The sequence below is a fragment of the Mauremys reevesii genome, linkage group 1 (assembly GCF_016161935.1).
Source record: "Mauremys reevesii isolate NIE-2019 linkage group 1, ASM1616193v1, whole genome shotgun sequence".
NCBI lineage: Eukaryota > Metazoa > Chordata > Testudines > Geoemydidae > Mauremys > Mauremys reevesii.
In genome coordinates, this window is record NC_052623.1 from 47,648,679 (window position 1) to 47,671,323 (window position 22,645).

Consider the following 22,645-nt stretch of genomic DNA (forward strand, 5'->3'; position numbering starts at 1 on the left):
TAAAAAAGTTCAGGGACTCTCAACCTAAAACAGCTACTGCCCTTACCATGAGAGCCAGGGCAAGTTTCCTTGGTACTGTCAAATTTTGCTAGGGCCAGTGGGATCAGAGACAGCCCATTCCTGGATACCTGGGTCTTGGCCATAAAATAAAATAAAGTAGAAAATGTACAGATTTAAATTTTATTAGAGAATATTTAAAATAAACGATACAAAGTGTTTGATGCGTCAGTTAAGAATATTTAAAATAAACGATACTACTACACTTGATCTGAGCTCATGACAGAAGTACCCCTGAAATCTGCTCCTTACCCTCTGAAGCTTGGTCAGTTTTTTTTTTTTTAAATGTAAGGTCTTGGTCTCAAGTAGTCATGTGAACTTTAAAGGCTAATTTGAAACAAGAAGTAAAAGCCCCCTAGCAACCAGAGAAGCGGGGAAGAAGCACTTAGGCACAGCATGAAGACAGAAAGCTTCCCCGTTCACAGGGTTTAAACAAGCCATTCCCATCACCTCTCCACACTTGGCAGGTCAATGAATATTAAAGGCAGAAGCCTCAGTTGTAAATGTACCAACCCTCCCCCACCCCGTGCAATTATCATCACATGGAGTACAGTACATTCAAAAGTGCATGAAGCTTTTTAATGGTCACATTTCCCCCTTAGAATGAATATATACTAAACACACCATAAATAAGTAAACAGTGTACATGTCAAATTATAAGCAAACATGATACCCCAAATGTTAAGCTTTTAGGAGTCTTGAAAAATATTGGATCCAGACTTTTGAAGTTGAGTCTCTCCTTTTGGATACATTTTAAATGGAGGTTTAAAATGTTCCCTATGGAGTGTGTTTCGATGTGACGCTTAAAATCCTCCTCATATATTTTTTAATCCCCCTCATTCAAATTGTCTCAGCTTGACTCTGCCTTGTTGCACTCTGGTTAGTTGCTGCCTACAAGAGTTGAGCTGGGAGAGGCTTATTCTAACGATTGAACAGAAGCTTTGTTAACCAGAAATGGGCAAGAGCGGTCTAAATCCAAACGGCTTGAAGTTCAAGCCTGCCCCTCATTTTGTTGCATATGCAAAACTGCTGCTACTTTTACTCTATTGTCATGCAAAAACGAGAGGATTTTTGAGCAACATGGTTTTCACCCCCCAAAACAATCCAACTTTCCAAGTAACGCATCTTTTCATAACATTTCTCCACCCTTGGCACTACTCTGGTGGGAGAGCGGTGTGTGCAGGGAGAAGCACACCTAAAAATAATGCCACTGGGTCCAGTACAGACCAGAGGCTCATCTTTCGTGTTCTCCAGTCCCTCGAGAAATAACTACGGGAGGAGGAGACAAATGAAGGGCAGTCGGAAGACTAACTTGCAAACATTATTTACCCAGCACAGTGACGGTAGAAAGCAGCACGCTGCACACGCCTGGTTCCGTGGGGCAGCCAAAGCCCCTGCATGCCGCAGCCACCCAGAGGGGCCTGGGCTTTTCCGAGTGTGGCCAGTGTCCGCTCGGTCTGGCTCGGGCAGAAGCACCTGCCCCGCTGCTCCCCCATCCTCCCGGCAGGGAACTCGCAGCTAGGAGAGCAGAGAAAGCGGTGTCCCCTCCCTGCCCCAGTACGGGGACGGAGCGGGAGCAGGCGCCCATTACCTGGGAGGCGCTAGGAGGCGCAGGCAGGACTCAGACCCCGCGGGGGCAGCCCCGCTCCCAGTCCTGCCCGCAGCAGCAGCAGCTCCAAGGAGTCCTTCCCCCGCCTTGCTTCCCTGGAGACAGCGCGAGCTGTTTCCACATCGCTATGGCAGCAGCAGGGAGGGGAGGGAAACTCTAGCCCCACGGGGGGAGGAGGCAGCTCTTCGGAGAGTTGCAGGAGCAGTGCTGGGTTCAAAGGCTGCGTGCAGGGGCTGTGCGGAGCAGCCAGAGGCGAGGCAGGGGACGAAGAGCTGTGTAAGCTGGGCTCTCACCAGCAGAAGTTGGTCCAATAAAACATATTACCTCACCCACCCTTGTGTATCTCCCAGCAGCTACTATGTCAGGCTGTGGGCCTGCAGCTGGCGTCTACAGGGAGGGGCTAGAAGGTGCTATTCTCCCCCCACTGCTCCTGTTTCAATGACAGCTTCCTCAGCAAGCCAACAGGCGGAGGAGTGTCCCAGCTGCTGGCCCCCTGTCCCCTCCCACCTGGGAGGCAGAGTCCATGCACCCCTGCATCTGCAACTAAAACAAAGTTGGCTCAGGCCCAGGGCTACGGGAATACTTAGCTCCTAGCGAGTGATTTAGGTTTTCAAAGTGCTGTGCACACAGTAATTAAGGGGCTGATGCCCCTTTCCATCGCCTTCCGCCCTGCAAGAGACAAAGTGGGGCTATTTGTTGTGTTGTGTTTTGAATTTAATTATCATCCTATCAAAACAGATAAAGACTAAACTAGGAGGGTGGTGGCATTTGTACACATTAATAATAAAGCAATTGCCCTTCCCTGTTGGGTGTTATTGCTGCTTACTTTGTTCAAGTAGGCTTCCAATTAGGGATTGAATATGAAGGAGATGGAGGAGGCAGGAGCAGGAGAAATTGCAGCCCTCCAAATTATCTGTTCTCCTGATCTTAACTTTTAAACAACCTCCCAGCCATTGAATGTATTTCTGGTTCCCACACCCTCTCCTCAGCTGTTGGTCCTCTACAAGTTGCTTTTTCATTTGCTGTATTGAGAAAATATTTACTTTAATCTTCAGTTTCAAAGCTAGTCTTCCCCACCTCTTGCAAGGACTTTCACTTATAATGCCTGGTTTTCCATATGAGTCTTCCAAGCTGTGGTTGGTTTAAAACACTTACCTTTTTATTTCAAATGTGTAAGGCCAAATCCATCCCTGGTGCAACTCCATTTATTTCTATAGTTACTCCACAGGTGGATTGGCCCCATAGGGATGATGCTGTCAACGCAAAACACACAGAATTTGTGATTGGAGAGAACCAGTACTCAGGGTCAGACATGCCCTGCCTCATTTTGCTATTCCCTATATATTTCTAGTGGCTGAATTTAATGATCTCTGCCTTTGGTCAAATTTTCATTATGTACATTGTCTTCAGCCACTGTTCCACGTTCCAGTAACAATCTGGTATAAAATGCTCACCTTCATATCAAACATCTTCCTCATTTAAATATTTAAATTGCAGTAGTGTCTCAGCCATCCTGGGCCCCATTATGTAAGGTGCCATGCAGATGTTGGGTCATGCACATCAGTTTCCCATTAGAGAAAAAATCAGTGATGCAGAGTAATCAGTGATGTGGGGTATTTCCGTAGAGTAACTTGCTTTACACTAATACACCAGTCCTTTAATAGACATAGTCACAAACAGCAAGAGGGCAAACCTCTTTCAGAAATTTCAGCCCAAACACCAATGCCTGGTTCCCAGGATTCAGAGTAGCAGCTGTGTTAGTCTGTATCCGCAAAAAGAACAATAATATTTGTGGCACCTTAGAGACTAACAAATTTATTTGAGCATAAGCTTTCGTGGTCGACAGCCCACTTCATCAGATGCATAGAATGAAACATATAGTAAGAAGATATATATACATACAGAGAACATGAAAAGGTGAAAGTTGTTCTCTGTATGTACAGTCCCTGATCCAAAACACTGAGGTACAAATCCTCAAAGATATTTAGGCACCTAATTCCCATTGATTTCAATGGGAATTAGGTGCCTAAATATCTTTGAGGATCTGGGCCTTAGGGCTGGTCTACACTGGGCATTTACATTGGCATAGCTACATCACTCAGGGGTGTGAAAAATCCCCAGTGTAGATAGTGCTAGGTTGATGGAAGAATTCTTCCATTGACCTAGCTACTGCCTCTCAGGAAGGTGAGTTATCTTACCTACGATGACAGGAGAACCTCTCCTGTGAGTGTAGGTAGTGTCTCCGCTGAAGCAGCTGTAGCATTTCAAGGGTAGACAAGCACTTACAATCTAAAAGGTGACATAGCAGATGGATGAGACAAGTGGGCAAGGGGAAATGTGGTAACACAAAAATATGACATCATATGTGGAATTCTTAGCCAGTCTGTAGTAGTGACTGTAGCTTTCCATCTGCCTAACCTAGGCTGTTCTTTATTGTATGTGTTACAGACAAGGTAAATTTTGAGGAAGGACTTGAAGGAGGACAAGATATTGGCTTTATGGATCTGGACTAAGGAAGCCCAAAAGTGCTTCTTAGAGAAACAGAGAATGAGTCTAGAATCACTAGTGGAGTGATGGCAGGAGGAAGTCTTGGAATAAGATAATAGGTCTGATATCTAGGGAGGGGCTAAATTGTGGAAAGCTTTGTAAATAAGGACAAGAAGTTCATGTTTCATGCATTAGAAGAGGGGGAAACTTATTGAGGGATTTATAGTGGGGGTGACAGACTAGAAGGTGATTTTAGGATCAGCATTTGGATGGATTTGAGGGGTAAGTATATCACATTGTATTGAAACAGCAAATGTATCAGAAATAGATTGGAAATATAGTTTTACCACATGTTATAATAACGCTGTATATCAGGGACTGCTGTTCAAACTTTCACTCACTCTCTCTGATAGAAATATTGGTGAAGTGCCTGCAGGTTTGACCTCGTATAATGGTCACTCTTAAAAACTTGCCTTGGATAATTAGATAAGATTATTACATCATTGTTTGCAATATCCCTTGTCTCTGCGTACTATGGGAATACTTAGAATGTTGCAATTACTGAGGTAACATTAGTTATATAAACCTCTATCTGAGGTGATTGCATGTTTCTAAGAGTGACTGCTGTATTTTGTATCTCCCAGACCTGTTTGTGTTAGTCATCAGCTTATGCTAAACCCCATTTCTGACTTTTGTGGTTTCATTGGGTCAAAGTACTGCCCTTGCATACATGTATATAAGTTCTGAATTCAATGGGAGTTTTGTGAGTGTATCTGAGGACAGATTTTAGTTTGCTGTTATCAAGAATAATGAGTGTCTGCACTTTCTCCTTAACTTGGATATCCTTTTTTTTTTTAAATAGGCTGATTCAGACCCATATATACAGTGCCCCAAGTGCAGCTATATCAAGGTACCGCCAAAATTATGGGGATTGCCCTAGTGTAAGGAAGGAGAACAAGGCCCACTATTCTTCCTTTAGATATGAAACATTATTCTATTTTTCTAGCACAATATTTCTAGGAAAGAAAGGTGCATAGACTCCCAACAGCTAAGGGCAGGGGCGGCTCTAGGGATTTTGCTGCCCCAAGCACGGCAGGCAGGCTGCCTCCGGCGGTTTGCCTGCGGAGGGTCCGCTGGTCTCGCGGCTTCAGTGGACCTCCCGCAGGCGTGCTTCCGGGAGGTCCTCCGAAGCCGCGGGACCAGTGGACCCTCCGCAGGCAAGCCGCAGAAGGCAGCCTGCCTGCCGCCCTCGTGGCGCCAGCAGAGCACCCCCCGCGGCTTGCTGCCCCAAGCACGCGCTTGGCATGCTGGGGCTTGGAGCCGCCCCTGGCTAAGGGCAATTTACAGCGCTGCAACTTTCTCGCTCAGGGGTGTGAAAAAACACACCCCAGAGCGCAGCAAGTTTCAGTGCTGTAAAGCACCGGTGTAGACAGTGCACCAACACTGGGAGCTACGCCCCTTGTGGAGGTGGTTTTTTTAGAGCACTGTGCTGCGACCACACAAGGCACTTTAGCGTTGCCAGTGTAGACTAGCCCTAAGACAAGCCCAAGTTTCAGTAAGTTAATTCTTCACAGAACATAAATGTCTGTTTCACTATTCCACAAATACAAAATGTCACCCACATTTATAACCAAGGCAGGCTGCTTTAGAGCAGAAATAGTGGCTTGTTTTCCAGTTTTTCCTTTCTTGAGAAGATGAATGTTATTTGTTACTAGAGATTGTGCAAAAAGATGGAATTAAGAAAAATTGAATAGCACTTTTATAGGTACTTCTGAGAAGCTGCACTATACCCTATTATTTACAGACTAATAATTTGACCCCACCTGAGTAACAAAGGATGTAATTCAATCAGTGGTTGTGCTGGCATTGTAAACTGTGGGAGACCAAGTCCAAAAGAACTCCAAGAATAAATTCCAGATTGGTATATGCACAATGGTATTATTAATTACTTGATAATGATCATCACAAATAGCCATAGCAACACAAAATTTAACTTGTTTTAGAAGTTTAAATCTGCGATTTAAAAGAGGTTTAAAATGCATGTGACAAAGAATGAGAAGGATTATTTGACGTGCAATACAGGTGGAAAAGGCTTATAAAAAATGTGACACAGGAAAAGCAATATTAAGAGCTTTCATGGCGAAGGAGCAAGATGAACTAGAAAGTGAAATTGAAGCTTTTAGTGGGTATTGATATTTTTTCAAATATCATAGCACATCAATGGCTGCATGTCAGCAGCTCTTATCTAATCATGATTGTCATCTTCCATAGTCTCAGGGTGGGAAAGTCTGAAGGAGAATAGTTCTGTTACTTCCAATGGAGGAGGAAGAACCCTGTTGCTCATCCATTGATATTTTGTGATTCTTTCTCATTCTTATTTTAAAACTGGGATTTTAAAAGTATATTTAAAGAGAGAGACTGGGAGCTTATTAATACTCAAGAAAAACATGGCAAAAATAATTTGCTACACTGCACACAGCTGGGGCAGGATGGTGGGGTGTGGGGTAAATGCAATATTCTGAGTGTGTGTTTTTTTAAAATCATCCTACATTAATGTGCACCCCAACACAATTTTGAATAGGTGAAAGTATTAGAATAACTGATTCTCTTTCATTAAACTATAGAGTGTTTTCTGAGGTTTACAGTATTTACCTAATGTTGCAATTTGTATCTGTCTTTTGCATCTCAGACAGACTAAGGCTCTGTCCTGCAAACAATTACCCTCATGAGAACCCTTATAAGTCCCACTGGGGATATTAGGCTGAGTCATGGTCTCAGGGAAATTAACAGCAACTCCTCTACTGAATTCAAGGGGAGCAATATCAAGCTCTTAATTTGGATAGTTTAAAAGTGAGGAACAGTAGACATTTGAATATGCACTGCAAATTAATTTTGTCTGTTTTATGTATAAATTAGGTTTCAAATATACTACGGTTGTTTCTATTTGTGTAAGTTTCTAACAGGCAAAAGATTTATACGATCTATACCAAAAGGAATTCTCCAAATTCAATAGCTCTGTCATCTTGGCATTTAAATCTCCCATTCCAGTTCATGAACCATACTGTTAAGGAAAGGGCTCAAAGGGCTGCTTGGTTTAAACTGATTAATTTTCTTAATTTGACAGAGGCAAGTGAGGAGTCATCACCAATACAAGTCTCCTCATATAGCTACTTTATAATTGTTCACTAAAAGCCAGGTTCTGATGCTCTTACTCACAAGGGTGACCAGATAGCAAATGTAAAAAATCAGGACAGGGGGTGGGGGGAGCCTATATAAGAAAAAGCCCCCAAAATCGGGACTGTCCCTATAAAATTGGGACATCTGTTCACCCTATTACTCACATTAATACCTAAGTGAGTAAAGGTACAAATTCCAGCTCATTGAGCTACATCTGTGCTAGCTCCAATCGCATTCTAAAAACAGAAGTGTAACTGCAGCAGGAAGAACTAGCCACCCTGAGTAAATCCTGTCCAAGATCATGGGTACAAACTCTGGGCGGCCAGCCCCTCCCACTGCTCACGGCTTCATTGCTATTTGAGTATTCTAGCTCCATCAGGGCTAGCGCGGGTATATCCCCTGTATAACTAGTGTAGACATATCCGTGCTGACTGCAATAGGACTGCTTGTGGAGTACAGAAATGATCAATGCGAGAAAGTGTGTCAAATTGGGTTCCAAAAGAGTGCTGAAATACAACTTATAAATAACTGAAATAGACTTCAGTTTTATCATTTAAAATGTTCTTTTGGATTTGCGTTGAGAGACTGTTTCACTTAGTTCGCTGCACTCCATTTGGCACACAGATCTAATTTAGGGTGGACACAATAGCAGGATGGAATGACGCCATCAGTGAAAAAAAGAGCCCTATGTACCAGGTTACCATTGTCCCCTCTCAGTGTTGGTCTTACTCATCCACCTACACCATTGCAGCTGCACACAACTTAACGAGGGACTAGGCCTTTCAGTCTGTTCAAATGCTATTTATATCCCCATTGAGTCTCACTGTGATGCTATTATTGTGTTCCCATCCTCAAGAGGCATTATTAAGACAGCATGACATGAAGAGATGCTTCATACTACAGAAGAGCAGTTTTCAATAAATAGCTCATTGTGTCCAAACATAAAGACAACTTCCTGTTTCCAATTAGGAAGGCTGCGTTCTACCTTTATCTTGTGACTCACAAAAGTTTAAGGGAAAAAAGAGAGAGGGGAGGACTGTGGAGATGCAAAATACAGAAAAGTGGGAAGGAACAGAGATTCAGCAGTGAAGTGTGTCACAAGTTTGGTCCCATGCACATTTTCTCTATGTTCTTTTAAAGTTATTAGAAATAGATTTTCTGTTAAGTGAAAAGTACATTAAGATGATGGGGGAACCACATGTTGGGAGGAAAACATACTGACTATCAGAGACAGCTAGAGTGGGCTCTTTGTTAGCACTTGATTATAGCCATTTAGATTCTATTTTTTTCTGTTCTGCGCTTTTCAGGTTCAGATACCACACCTATCACCCAGGTATCAGATTGCCTCATTGCCGTAATTTATCTATTACCCTTATTCTTAATATTTATATTTAAAAAAACTATTAATAGTTCTTTATAACCCCCTCCCACCAAATAACTATCAAACTGCAACCTTGCCATCCTGTCATCACATCTCTCAACCGACCCCCACCAAACATGCCTGGGGAAATAAATGGGTCTTGCAGTACGCTCAGGAGGATCAGAAATATGGGCTCTTATAGAGCAAGGGGTTCTGAATTCTAGAGCTGAGGCCCCCTCACAGAGGCTGCCCTGCTCATTCAGTAAGTGACATTTTAGTGAGACTAAATAACAAGGGAGAGGTGCACTCGCTGAATCAAAGGGACTGATTTAAGGCTCAATCATGTTTCTGCTAACGGTCACCCCTCTACATATTACTGAATCATGGAGTTTGGTCAGCTGTGAAGCTGGACCAAGCAGATTTGCACTGCCATTGAACCACAAGGCCAGCTGGACTGTCTGCTACATCAGAAGTTTGCTGACATATTTGCAGGTAGAGCTCTGCAAATCTGTGGATATCTGCTTTATATCCGAGGATATCTGCAGACCATGTTTGTGGATCACGGATGGATATGAATCCAAACGTTATATCTATAGCCCTGCAAATCTGCAGATACCCACGGACTGTGTTTGCAGATCGGATATGGATACAAATTTTGTAACCGCACAGGGTTCTACTGGGAGACACAGCTGGATACTGACTATTCTCAGCTTGCATACAGAAATTTCCATACAAATGAAGCTTGAACACCAACTTCCGTACACCCCAGCATCACCAGATAATTCTGTCTCTGCGACAAACTAACAGAGGTGAAATGGACAAGGAAAGAAAGATACCCCACAACTTTATTTTGTTCCCTGAAGTTTCAGTTCAGCACCACAAGCCCCTTTCCACTGCAAAAAGACATTGCACGGTGTTCATCCAATCACCAGACAGGATCCTTCTCCCATATCATCTTCCAAGGGAGAAAGAACTGCTGTGACTAACGTTTCCTCAGACAACCAAAGTGTTCTATATCTGTGTTTTGTTCCCTTCCCAACCTTGCCCCAACTCCACATCCCATCCTGACCCCTCCCAGTTTGATACAGATAGACATTTTCTAAATCATCCCAACATACTGCCATCACACTGTCATAATTCCTGAAGTAATTGCACCTCTCACCCCTTTGTAGCCTCTATAAGGGTATCCCACTGGGTCTCAGGCCTCTAGCAATCACCTTTTTCAGGGCATGGAACCTGCAATCTCTGTGCAGACCTGGGATTTAGGCTGCATTTCACTGTAATCACTGTAGCAAGTCCGAGTTCAGTTCAGCACTTGTCACTCTGCTCTCCCACAGGGGCTATAACAGGGTTAACCAGTGACCAACCAGCCTTCATAAAGCCAAGTATTTATTTAGAACAAAAGCATTACAGAGAGAACCAATCTGCAAGCAATGAACAGCTTTACATGCAGGTCCTAGCTTATCAGGCAGCCATCCATCTTCCTCTTGCAGACCCTGGTAGGGACAGTGTAGTCCAGGTCTCTTACACGCTATCCGTGTACATTAGTGATTAGGGCAGGGATAGCTCAGTGGTTTGAGCATTGGCCTGCTAAACCCAGGGTTGTGAGTTCAATCCTTGAGGGGGCCACTTAGGGATCTGGGGCAAAAATTGGTCCTGTTAGTGAAGGCAGGGGGCTGGACTTGATGACCTTTCAAGGTCCCTTCCAGTTCTAGGAGATTGGTATATCTCCAATTATTACCTCCTAAGGTCCCTTCCAACCCTGATATTCTCTGTTATTTGCACATCATCCATAGCAAGGGGCAACATTTCATCTGTGAGGCACAATGCATCCCACTGCTTCCTCTTGTGCTGGAGGTAGAGGAGTAAGGGGTAGACAGAGTAATTTGTAACACCCGCAACATGTAGCATGTCCTCCATCTTGAAGGCTGGTGCTTTTAAGAGGAGGCAAAGGAGCCAGGGTTCTATCTTATCCCCTTCCCAGGTATAAAAATCTACTAAAAACCTAGCTGCTGAAGAAATACCTTGTAATGAAGCAACCAATACACTTGATTAGAAATTAGTTTAAAAAAAAAACCTCTGCAAAGTTCCACTAGTTCATAATATCTACAATGTTTATTATAATTACAGAATAGAAAAAACTGAAGCAACAGGTCTCGACAGCATGACTGAGCCAGTATGATGCACGAGAAATACCCAACAGAGCTGTTATCTTGGTTGCTATGCCAATAAGCTTTGGACAATTACAGGTTTGTAAGTGCATAGGAAAGTCACAGCAATCCGAGTCTGAACTATGTTAGAAAAGGAAGGGGGGGGGGAAACAAAAAACCCCCACAAGAATTCTGTGCCGCTAGTCTATTTTCCGGTGTTATTAGTGTTTTAAATTAGCATGAGGACTTCTATTTATTTAGTCTCTTTTTACAATTATATATGGTGAACCTCAGAGTTACGAACTGACCAGTTAACCACACTCCTTATTTGGCACCGGAAGTATGCAATCAGGCAGCAGGAGAGACCAAAAAAAAAAAAAAGAAAAAGAAAAAGCAAATGCAGCACAGTAGGGTGTTAAACATAAACTATTAAAAAAATAAAGGGAAAGCAGCATTTTTCTTCTGCATAGTAAAGTTTCGAAGCTGTAGTAAGTCAATGTTCAGCTGTAAACTTTTGAAAGAACAACCAGAATGTTTTGTTCAGTTACAAACATTTCAGAGTTACGACCAACCTCCATTCCCAAGGTGTTCATAACTGAGGTTCTACTGTATTGCCTTTATTATTGCATAGTGTAAGCTGAAATTAACATCCGTGGGCATGTCTACTGTACCAAAAGATTCAGCTATGATCTCTCTCATGTTCCTATCTATATTCCAAGAAAAAAAAAAAAGGCTTCCTCTTGCTAATTCTACCTCTGGTTTGTTATATAGCTGCCACATCTTTGATTTTTTTTAAAGTTTATTTTCCATTTAGTTGCAAGTAAACTGCTTGATCACAAAATCTCGTAATGGGAAAGTTATAGAAACAATACATTAAAATAGGGGTACAACAATGAAAAGCTCCAGTAATTTTCATAGGTTATGAAAATGTCTGTCTAATTTTGGGATAATTTCCCATTAAATGATGATACGTGTGCTAAGAATGCAATGTGGCTGACAACTTTAACTATGAACCTGTTATTATTAAGGCTACAATTTTGGCACGGAGACCATAGTGTTCCCAGTAATTGTGAATTTGAATAAAATACATGATGAGCCCACTCTGCAGTGGTGCCTCCTGTCCTGAGGATGGGTAGGGCCCAGGCCTGCCTCCACTTGTGCCAGAGACAAGGGGGCCAAAGGGTCATTGCCACCTTCACATTTTAAACCAGCGGATTGTCAGTTGGGAGGGTAAGATAAGGAGGCCCTTGCGGAGAAGGCAGGGACTCCAGGAGGATCGGGTTGGTGGTATTCAGGGCTCCCGAGGGTTCGAGGGGGATTGGGCTGGTCATGAGGACCTCCCTCTAGGGCTCCGGGAGGATCATCTGGTGACCTTTCTGGGACATATTGCTTTTTTCCCTGCACCTCTGCTGTGAAATTTACTAAAAATTTCCATGCCAAAATTGTAGCCTTAGTTGTTTTACTGTTGTTATTATTACAAGCCTTTATTTGGTATCCATCACAGTGCTATCTCCTCTTGCTTAAAAAACACCTTCTTTAATAATACTAAAATCAATGGCAAAATTTTCAAACGTAAGTGATTAAAATTCATCATCCCTTCATATTTTGGCAGATAAATAAATGGCTGGCTTCCTTTGCATTGGATCACTATAAACATCATTTTAATTGACAAAAGTCAGTAATAAAAATCTCAGATTAATAGAAGCTACAAGTAGCTCATTTCATGCAAGCTGTGCACAGGGTTGATATCAACTCCTGTCATACATAGGGTGCCCAATTCTTTCCTCAGACAGTCACAACTCCCAGTGACTTCTATATGAAGGCTGAATTGGCACCAGTAAGACTAATAGCCTGAAAGCTAAAAAATTTTAAATTACTTCATTTCCCTTCAGTAGCAGCCACTGTCTAATTAGTTAGGGTCATAGAATCATAGATGATTAGGCTTGGAAGAGACCTCAGGAGGTCATCTAGTCCAATCCCCTGCTCAAAACAGGACCAACACTAACTAAATCATCCCAGTCTGGGCTTTGTCAAGCCGGGTCGTAAAAACCTCTAAGGATGGAGATTCCACCACCTCCCTAGGTAACCCATTCCACCCTGCTAGTGAAATAGTTTTTCCTAATATCCAACCTATTCCTCCCACACTGCAACTTGAGACCATTGCTTCTTGTTCTGTCATCTGCCACCACTGAGAACAGCCTAGCTCCATCCTCTTTGGAACCCCCTTTCAGGTAGTTGAAGGCTGTTGTCAAATCCCCCCTCACTCTTCTCTTCTGCAGACTAAATAAGCCCTGTTCCCTCAGCCTCTCCTCTTAAGTCATGTGCTCCAGCCCCCTAATCATTTTTGTTGCCCGCCGCTGGACTCTCTCCAATTTGTCCACATCTTTTTTGTATTGGAGGGGCCAACACTGGACACAATACTCCAAATGTGGCCTCACCAGTGCCAAATAGAGGGGAATAATCACTTCCCTTGATCTGCATTGCTCCTACTAATGCAGCCCAATATGCCATTAGCCTTCTTGGCAACAAGGGCACACTGTTGACTCATATCCAGCTTCTTGTCCCCAGGTCCTTTTCAGCAGAACTGCCACTTAGCCAGTCCATCCCCAGCTTGTAGCGGTGCATGGGATCGTTCCGTCCTAAGTGCAGGACTCTGCAGTTGTCCTTGTTGAACCTCATCAGATTTCTTTTGGCCCAGTCCTCTAATTTGTCTAGGTCACTCTGGACCCTATCCCTACCCTCCAGCATATCTTCCTCTGCCCCCATCTTAGTGTAATCCGCAAACTTGCTCAGGGTCAAATTATTGCTGAAGATCAAATTATTCCACTAGTTGGGTTATTACTGTGGGGGGGAGGAAACTCTGCAAATTAAGACTCACAGTTTTTCCCTAGAATTATTCCATTGGGCCTGAGTTTGACCTCTTATTGAAGTAGCTAAGTGTTCCACTTCCTAAACTCACAGATCCCCTGAGCTCTGCAGATGGCCCATCTGTCCAGAGGCCTTGTACTTCTGCACTACAGTTGGTCCACACTTGGACTAGTGGACCTGGTTTCCAAACTGTGCTGGGGACCACCAGTATGTTAATGCCGACAGGGACAGCACTAATTTACCCACAAACATGAGTTTATGGGGTCTGTGGTGCCCCCTCTAAGGCCCTAGCCTGCCTCTGCACAGCTGCAGATCCTGACCACTGAAGAGCTCCCCTCAGAAAGGAGGGAAATGATGCCACAAATGTAATACTCTCAATGTCTCTGTGTCTCTCTGCCAAGCTCAACCTTCCCCTCCCACAGAGCAAATAGGCCCTTTGATAAAAAAAAAAAAAAAAAAAGGAAAAAAAAAGGCAAGGTCTATCTACAGAGTCCTTTTCTTAGTGTCCTTGGACTTCAAATGAACTCAGTTATTCCAGTTGCTGTCAAGAATGAACCAATTGGAAATAAAAGTAGAGGTCAAATGTTCAGAATTTCACCAGTATTGAAAGCAATGCCAAAGTCTTTAAAAAAAGGAAAACTCACATCTCAGACAGAGCAGATAGTGTTGTGGTTGAAGCACTGGACTGGGACACGGGAGTTCTGCGTTCTATTTCTGTGCGACCTTGGGCTCTCACTCTTTCTCTGTCTGAATTCCTCATCTGTAAAGAAGTGGGCGTAATAATACTTCCCTACCTCAAATGGGCATTGGGAGGACAAATCTATTAATGATTGTGAGGTGCTCACATACCATAGTGATGAGTGCCATACAAAAGCCTATATATGAATAAAAATAATCTACTGCTCTTGTGCACCTGTGACAAGACTCAAAGCAAGAAAGTTAGTTTTCCAGAAAAAGTTCAGGCTAAGGCAGCTGTTGGAAGACCTTTCTGCCTGATTTATTCTGATGCTGGAATTTCTGAACTTGACTAATTTATGTCTTGTATAATCATGGTATCATTCTGAACCGTAAGTTTGCAAGTTTCCTTACAACAGTAGTTAATTTACTTCAATAAGTCCTGTCTTTGCGTAAAGATTCCAAATAACAAAATGGACATTTCTATTTTTGTCAGTGACTTTATCCCTTTTAAAAGACCTTGTCAAATCTCAGGGCAAAAAATGTAACTGAAATAACTTCAGCACCGACCTCCCCTCCCCCACCCCCGTGAATTTGGCTGCCTGTCTGTTAAAAACTGAGGCAGAGGTTTGAGCCCCAATTCTAGAGCAAGTAACAAGGGAGGCAGTTTGTGACACTGCTAGCCAGGGGTTACTGATTGCTCTAACCTGTACCATGGGACTTGCGGCATCTAGGGAATAGCAAAGCATAGGAATGCTCCGGCCCCCAGCCTGCTGTGACATCTCTAGAACACATTCTGTGCTCTGTGTGTAGGGTGAGGAGACAGCAAGTGTGAAAAAATCGGGATGGGATGGGGAGTAATAGGCACCTATATAAAACAAAGCCCCAATATTGGGACTATCCCTATAAAATCGGGACATCTGGTCACCCTATCTGTGTGTCGTGTTTCACTCTACCACATGTTACTCCATGGACCCCTAAGTCCCCATCTCTTTCCTCCACAGCCCATCCTCATTCTCCCTGCTGTTCAGCCTGCCTTCCTAGCTCCCCATGGTCTCTGTGAGGACAGTATGGTAAATCAGGGCAGGCTGGCAGCGCTGGAAAATGGAAATGGCTGATGGGTATAAAAAATGCCATTGTCTAATCTTGGTGTAGCTTGAACAGGTTATTATGAGTAAGGGGAATAATTCCCTCTGTGTATTTAGTTTTTAAATGTCAGAAGTGGCCTGTGCCTGAGATATTATTGGAATATGTGTGTTTGTACAGATAGTGGTTGTTTTGTGAGAGGAACCCAAAGAAATGCAAAATTATCAGGACAAAAGTGCAATCAGGGAATATTTTAAAATATTGCCTCTGCAAAAGTGAGAAAATACTTTCATTTAAAAATTACACGAAAAATACAATTCCATGAAGAGTTATTGTGCCAAATATTAAAATCAGTCATTAAACAGAGGGATTCTAATTCTGCTTTATATACAAATCCCAAAGGCCTCAATAATGCATATGCCCATATATATACATACATTATTTCTATATACCTCTAAAATCATTGTTTATAAAAATCATTCAGTAAACATACTGCCTGGAATAAATTCTTCTTAAAGTGGTTAAAAAAAAATCTATAGCCTTATCTACACTAGGAAAAATACCCATTGCTGACAATGGGACCAGCAATTGGTTCAGCCCAACCTTTAACAGTGTATTAAAATCAACTCACTTTAAATCTGTTTTATCCATGGTTTTCTTGTTCTACACTTCTGCTTAGACCATGTTTAGCACCTGTCCACCTGACCCACTGCTGACATCCACTGTCAGCAACAGGTAATTATCCAAGCTAGACAAAACTTATGTGAAAGTTTTAATTCTGAACATCTTAAAGATCTGTAGGAAATAATCTTTTCACGAAGTACACTGGAAACACGCTGCTTTTCCTGTGAAAGAGTAAAATATTACAAACAGAAGAGTAAAAAAATGCATCACCGTAACCAGCTATCTCAGCTGATTGATATTATCCTAACCGAGACAAATCAAGAAAATATATTAATTAGTTAAAAAGCATTTTGGAATTCAATGGGCCATTATTTATTTATATATTTGGTATGCAGTGTTTTTCGTGGTCAGATCAACACTTTAGTTTAAATCATTTATGTTGCAGCCTAACAAATACACTAATCCCATAACATTCTATGCACAATGTTCTGTACTTTGAATTTTAAACACTTAAAGAACAGTGCATAAAAGATCCTAAATTTGTGCTTGTAAAAAATAGTCACATTTGAGAATATTTTTAGGTGTAGATGTGAGCACAACTGGGAAAGTTTTGGTTCTAAAAATAAAAAACAAATTATTCTAGATTTAAACTGGTGTTAAATGAAAGGAGAATCAAATCAAGAGTTTTCAATGGGTTAAGTCTCACAGTATTAAACATGTTTACATTTTGTTAATATTAAAAATAATATTAGTATGCAAGAACAAACTCATTGACACAAATAGGAAAATTATCTTCCCAGAGAAAATGATGTGTAATTGCTACAATTTCCTGCCATGGAATCTAATGGTGCCTTCATTTTACAGTGAAAGTATTTGATAAATGTTTCTTTGTTATGGAGAGCCCACTCTGTTTACATAAACTTCCACTTATATTTCCATTTTCCTTTTAAGGGGCAACCTATTCATTTTAACTTCCTACACATGAAAAATTCTAGCTGCTAGATTAGCAAATTGTACTTTAGGTACACAGGTGCCTCTTGCTAATTTATGACTGTCTCCTACTCCACCTCTTTTTCTCACTTACTTCTTTTTTACTTTTGTTTACTCACAAGAAACACCTGGCAAACTTGACTGCCTCATCCCAGCAAACTTGCTTGAGTGTAGCATACTTATAGCTGTATTGATTTCAGTTAAAATTAATCATTAAAGCCTTGATCCTGCAAACACTGACATGTCTGAGTAATGTTAAGCACATGACTAGTCCCATTCACTCACATGCATAAAGTTACTTAGGTAGTCACATGGGACTATTCACATATGTAGGTGTTTTCAGGATTGGGGCCAAAATAGTCTCCAACAGTCGGGTGGTTTACTTTGAGAAGACACAGGAATTATCACATAGAATTATTTGTCAAAACTAAACTAGGGCTCATTCTATAATCCCTAAAACAGCTATTGCTCCTCCCTTATAGTCATCTCCATTTCAATTCTGACAGTCCAACAATGCTGCAGGCAGCCGGGCATGGCTGCTGCAGAGGTCGCTGCTGGCTGTCGCCGCTGCTGGCTGGACCCGCGGCGGCTGGCGGCGCGCGGGCGCGCGGCGGCGCGGCGAGCTGCGCTGCGGTCATGCCTGCGCCTCAGCGCGAGCGCGCCGCAGCCTCTCGCCCGCAGTCATGCCTGCGGCCGGTCCGTCGTCCCGGGCTCCGGTGGACCTCCCGCGGAGCATGACTGCGGAAGCGCAGCCGCGCGCGCCGCCCCTAGATTTGGCCGCCCTAGGCACCAGCTTGTTTTGCTGGTGCCTAGAGCCGCCCCTGGCTGCAGGCACTCTCCTCTGACAGACTTGAAGTGCAAGACTGCATGCAAAATTATGATGTTGTTTTCAGCTTCTAATTAGCACTATTAGCAAGTGAATCCAGAACAAAAGTCAACTATTTTCTCCACACTTTCTTAATGATGGCAAGTGCCATTTACTAGTGAAGGGAGAAAACTCCATTTGTATACAACTCTCTTCCCTTATAAACAACACAGCAGTTTAGACCTGTTTCTCTGGAAAAGTTATATAAATTCCAGAGAAGGAGGAAGGATAAACACTCTAGTCTGCACATATTGTGCAAAATCCTGGTCTCATTAAAGTAAATCTGAATTTTGACATCAACTTCAATTGGGTCAGGGCTTGAACCGCTGATTATTTACTTGTTTTCCTAAAATGTAAGCAGCTGATCTGTTTCCTCAGTGCTGTTTCATAATTCTGACCTTTTAAAATTTCTGCTGTGTTAGTGTACATTTAAGAATAAGTTAATGGGCTGAAGCCTGATCTTACTGGAGTCCATAACAAAACTCCCACTGACTTCCAGTGGACCAGGATATGACTCTGTGCATATCAGGCCTACTCCAACTCCTACTGAAACAACAGGACTCCCACTGAGCTAGATGAGGCCCAGAGAGTCCACAACAATTGGCACAATCATATTACTGAAAACACTTTTCCAGAACTGACCTTGAAAAAATGTTTCAGAACTTGGGAACTACTAGCATGGATAGTTCCTAACAAACCAGTCCCCTAAGCTCCGATTTAAGTGTCTACTGAGTCAGCTTTAGCCATCTATGTGCAAAAGACTTCACAGCTGTACAATTTACAGATGCAATAACATGTAATATACAGATATTCTATTTAGATAAATTACTCAGATCATCCACAACCATAAAAAACACTTTTCTACAGTGTTGCTTGAGAAACTACAGTGGTGGAAGTCACATTGAAGCTAAAGACAAAAGAGTGAAAACATTCGTCTCAATCTAATATTCTGATTCTGGACACAGACCGGTTCTAGTAACACAAGATACGGGATTTTCTTTAAAATTCTTCAGCACCAATTAGGACAACTGAGAACATAACGAACACTAAACATAATTAAATACCAATCCACATACCTCTATTTTTAAGTCTTCCAACAGCCATTGATTCTTTTAGGTGAGATTTAATGTAAGTGCATGAAAATCCATTGCATGAAAATATAACAACTACCGTATGAACCTTGTCTCACACTAGAGCACAGAAAATCTGCTTGGTTTAAAGTGCCTGCTGTTGCCTGGGTATTAAGGGCCAGTCCTGCATGGTGCTGAGTGCATTCCACTCCCACTGGGTGTGAAAGGCACTTGGCACATCACAGGAACACTCAGTACCTTTTCAGATCGAGCTCCAAGTTAATATATAACGAATGGTTCCAACCAGTGTGTGAAATCACCAAGTTAAACATATACTTACAAAACTGAAGCAAGAGAAGAAATCAGCATAACTTATGCTGGTGTTTCATTAAAGGCTCCTTTGTTTAAAACATTCTTATATGTAACATTCATGTTCACTTGCTCATACTGAAACAAGAGTTTATGGGACTGGCTTATTGTGTCAAATATAAAATTAATACATGCAGGAAGAACAATGCAATATAAGAAGCTAATAACCACAGTTGTCTAGTTAAATACTGTGCAGGTTACGAGATGTTTACAATGGATAGGAGTTCATCATGTGTAAATTGCATTTGACAATATCGACAAAATGGCAAACCAAGAGGAACATAGGCCAAACATCCATCTGCATAGAATTTAAATAGGAACAAGCATTAAAGATAGACCATACCATTTATTTCTACTATTTGCACCTGCAAAAATAATGACTGTGTGCAACAAGATTAATTACTGTAGTAGGTGAGTGAAAGGGAAACAGGCAAAAATAAAAGTTTGGGGCTTAATTATAACTCTGAAGGGTGCAAAACACTATCGGAGGGGGAATGAGTGGGTAGAGCAGCTTTCAGGAACCACAGGTATAGCACTATATCAAGATGTAAGATAGACAGGCACCTCTCAGGCCTGGTCTACACTACAGGGTTAGAGGGACACAAGCTGCCTTGCATGAACCTAGCTGTAGAAACGTGTTATTGACTTTCAGGAGCCATCCTACAATGCTACACACTGAAAATACAATTGATACAAGCACTCCTGCGAGCACGCACACAAGCAATTGAATCACTGCTGTGGCTGTGTGCCGACCTAAGTTAGGTCGACATAATATTGTAGGGTAGACATGACCTCAGGGAAGTGGCCATGCTTTGGGCAATTTGCATTACAGACAGGCAAGAGCTCCACTACTTTATGCTCTTCAGTGCTAGAAGAGAATTTACAATTGCCTATGTGGCTTCACTGGGGTAGGAGAAGTACAATTTTGCCATTTATCTGCAGAGGCAGGGGCAGCAGAAGCTTCCTAATGAGGTGGGGAAGAGGGGTGGTGGCTATGGATCAGATCCAAAGTCCACTGAAGTCAATGGGAGTATTTCCTTTGACTTTACTGAGCTTTGCGTAAGTCCCGTATTACAGGGCTCCATCGGATGTAAAAGTTGTTATATCGTTAAAGGACAGCCAAGAAATAACTACATTTTCCTTAGCCTCAAATCAGTCACCAGAGTCCTCATTTCCTGTGCTGCCATGTAAATGTATATTTGAGATGATGCTGTGGTGAAGCAGCAGACTTTGTTCTGTGGTTTGGCACTTTACGAGAAACTGAAATTTAGGTACAACTAAAGTAAAAGGTCAACTCCCAGGCAGGTCAGAGGTACAAAGTGTAACTAGGCCTTTTAGCACCTGGGGTGAGCAAACATATTTGAGCCCCTTACCAGTTTTTTTTCATCTTTTTTTGCTCTATTTCTCCACCCCCGGCAGCTTTGCACCCTGGGTGGCTTCCCCACTTGGCCGCCCTGGTTACAGTCCTTCACATGCATGAGGAAGGGAAGCAGGAGCCAGAACCAGAAAGCCAAAAAATAAAATAAAATCAGCATTCAAACCCACAAAGAAACTTGTCTGACAAATCTCTTGGAGATTTCTTGTCTTAATATGAGGCCTAGGAAATCAAGTGCTGGTGTAGAAGACATTCTAAAGTTTTAAAGCTGCAGAATGCCTCTTTTCCTGGGCAGATTTACAGCAGAATCCTTGTTATCACCTCAGTAAACAGAATGATCTTGATTTTATTCTACAGTACATAGAGGGGAAAGACAAAATAATATTTTTGCATTTCTATTACACCTGTCAGCTCAGGATCTCAAAGCACTTTACAGACATTAATGAATTTAGGCCTTACAACTGACATGTGAGTTAAGGCCTTATTATACCAATTATACAGATGGGGAAAGTGAGGCACATATAGATTAAAGCCCAAATTTTCAAAAGTGGCCTCTACTTTTGGATGTTTCAGATTCTGGGTTGCCAACCTCAGACCCTAAGACACCAACATTTGAGGAACCTAAAATGAGTGGCCAATTTTGAATATTTTGGCTTTAGTGACTTGTTCAAGATCCTAGAGCAAGTCAGTGGCAAAACAAGGGGATCCATTACTCTTACCTTCCTGCTGAAAATGCATGGCTCCATTCTCGTGATTTATTCTGATTTGACAGCTCAGTCCCTTTCAAGTTAGAGCCAAAAGGCAGTAGCAATGACTCATTTAAAACTGAGTCAACATAGGCGAACGGAGTCTCTCCATTTGTTTGGAATATAACCCAGGACAGACAATTGTTGACAGAGCAAACTTGTTAAAAGAACTAATTTGTTGAAAATTAATTTTATTTGTTCACTGTGGTTCTTTCATATATCCCATAGCTACCTAAAACAGAAGCAGCCAAACAAGTCCAAAAGAGCCTACAGCAGGCCAATTAATCAATCATTCAGAATGACCAGTTCTAATACTTGTCAAGGTGTCAGTCAGCCAGACTGGAATGGTCTGATTTTCAGAGGTGCTGAAATTCCTATTCTATTCTGCTCCATTCAGATTCACATCACCATGGTACTGAGCACCTTTAATCTGAGTTCAGTGGGAATTGTGGGCTTCCAGCGCCTCTGCAAATCAGGCCAGAAGTATCACAAACTCAATGATGTGCTTATTCAATCTTTACATGCAGTGTCATGCTCTGAAAAAGCTGTGAGAACTTACTTGCCTGCAGGATAACAGAACACACTCTCTGGTTCTCAATGGCTCCACTTAAGACAGGCAAATGCCCTTGTTATCCTGCAAGTCATGAAAAGGGATACCTAGAAAATATGGACAGAAGAAGGTAAAGGTGAGGGTTCTTAGAACTGTTTGACATTTCAAGACTAAGGGCTTGTCTTCATGTTCAATGCTACAGCACTTTAGTGAAGACGCCGATGGGAGAGCTTCTCCCGTCAGCATAGTTAATCCACCTCCCCAAGAGGTGGTAGCTATGGAAGTCTCAGTTCAATTCCTAGGGGACAGATGTCTTCATCACCACAACCTCTAGTACTGTTGCCATCCTTGGCAGCAGTCTCAGCAGACCAGTGAAGGGTACAGGTCTGGACACTATATTGCCCTGCTAACACCTACATCAGGGATTGGTAACCTCTGGCATGCGACTCACCACGGTAAGCACCCTGGCGGGCCGGGCCAATTTGTTTATCTGCCGCGTTGGCAGGTTTGGCTGATTGCAGCTCCCACTGGCTGCATTTCGCCGTCCCAGGCCAATGGGGGCGGAAGGAAGTGCCGCGGGCTGAGGA

General features: G+C 42.4%; 1 protein-coding gene across 14 annotated transcripts in view; it reads right to left on the reverse strand.

Moving 5' to 3' along the window:
• SPATA13 (spermatogenesis associated 13) overlaps positions 1–22,645 on the reverse strand; it is a 110,770-nt gene that overhangs the window by 67,830 nt on the left and 20,295 nt on the right. For 2 of the 14 annotated variants that reach the window (XM_039496100.1, XM_039496043.1), the window contains exon 1: positions 1,649–1,953. The exons of 5 other annotated variants lie outside the window; for them this stretch is intronic. Coding sequence is in view for 2 of the 9 variants with exons in the window: in XM_039496025.1 (XP_039351959.1) it covers positions 47–49 (3 nt within the window). In the remaining 7 variants the exon portion in view is untranslated. 7 more of the 14 variants (XM_039496025.1, XM_039496019.1, XM_039496062.1 and 4 more) reach the window with 7 other exon arrangements.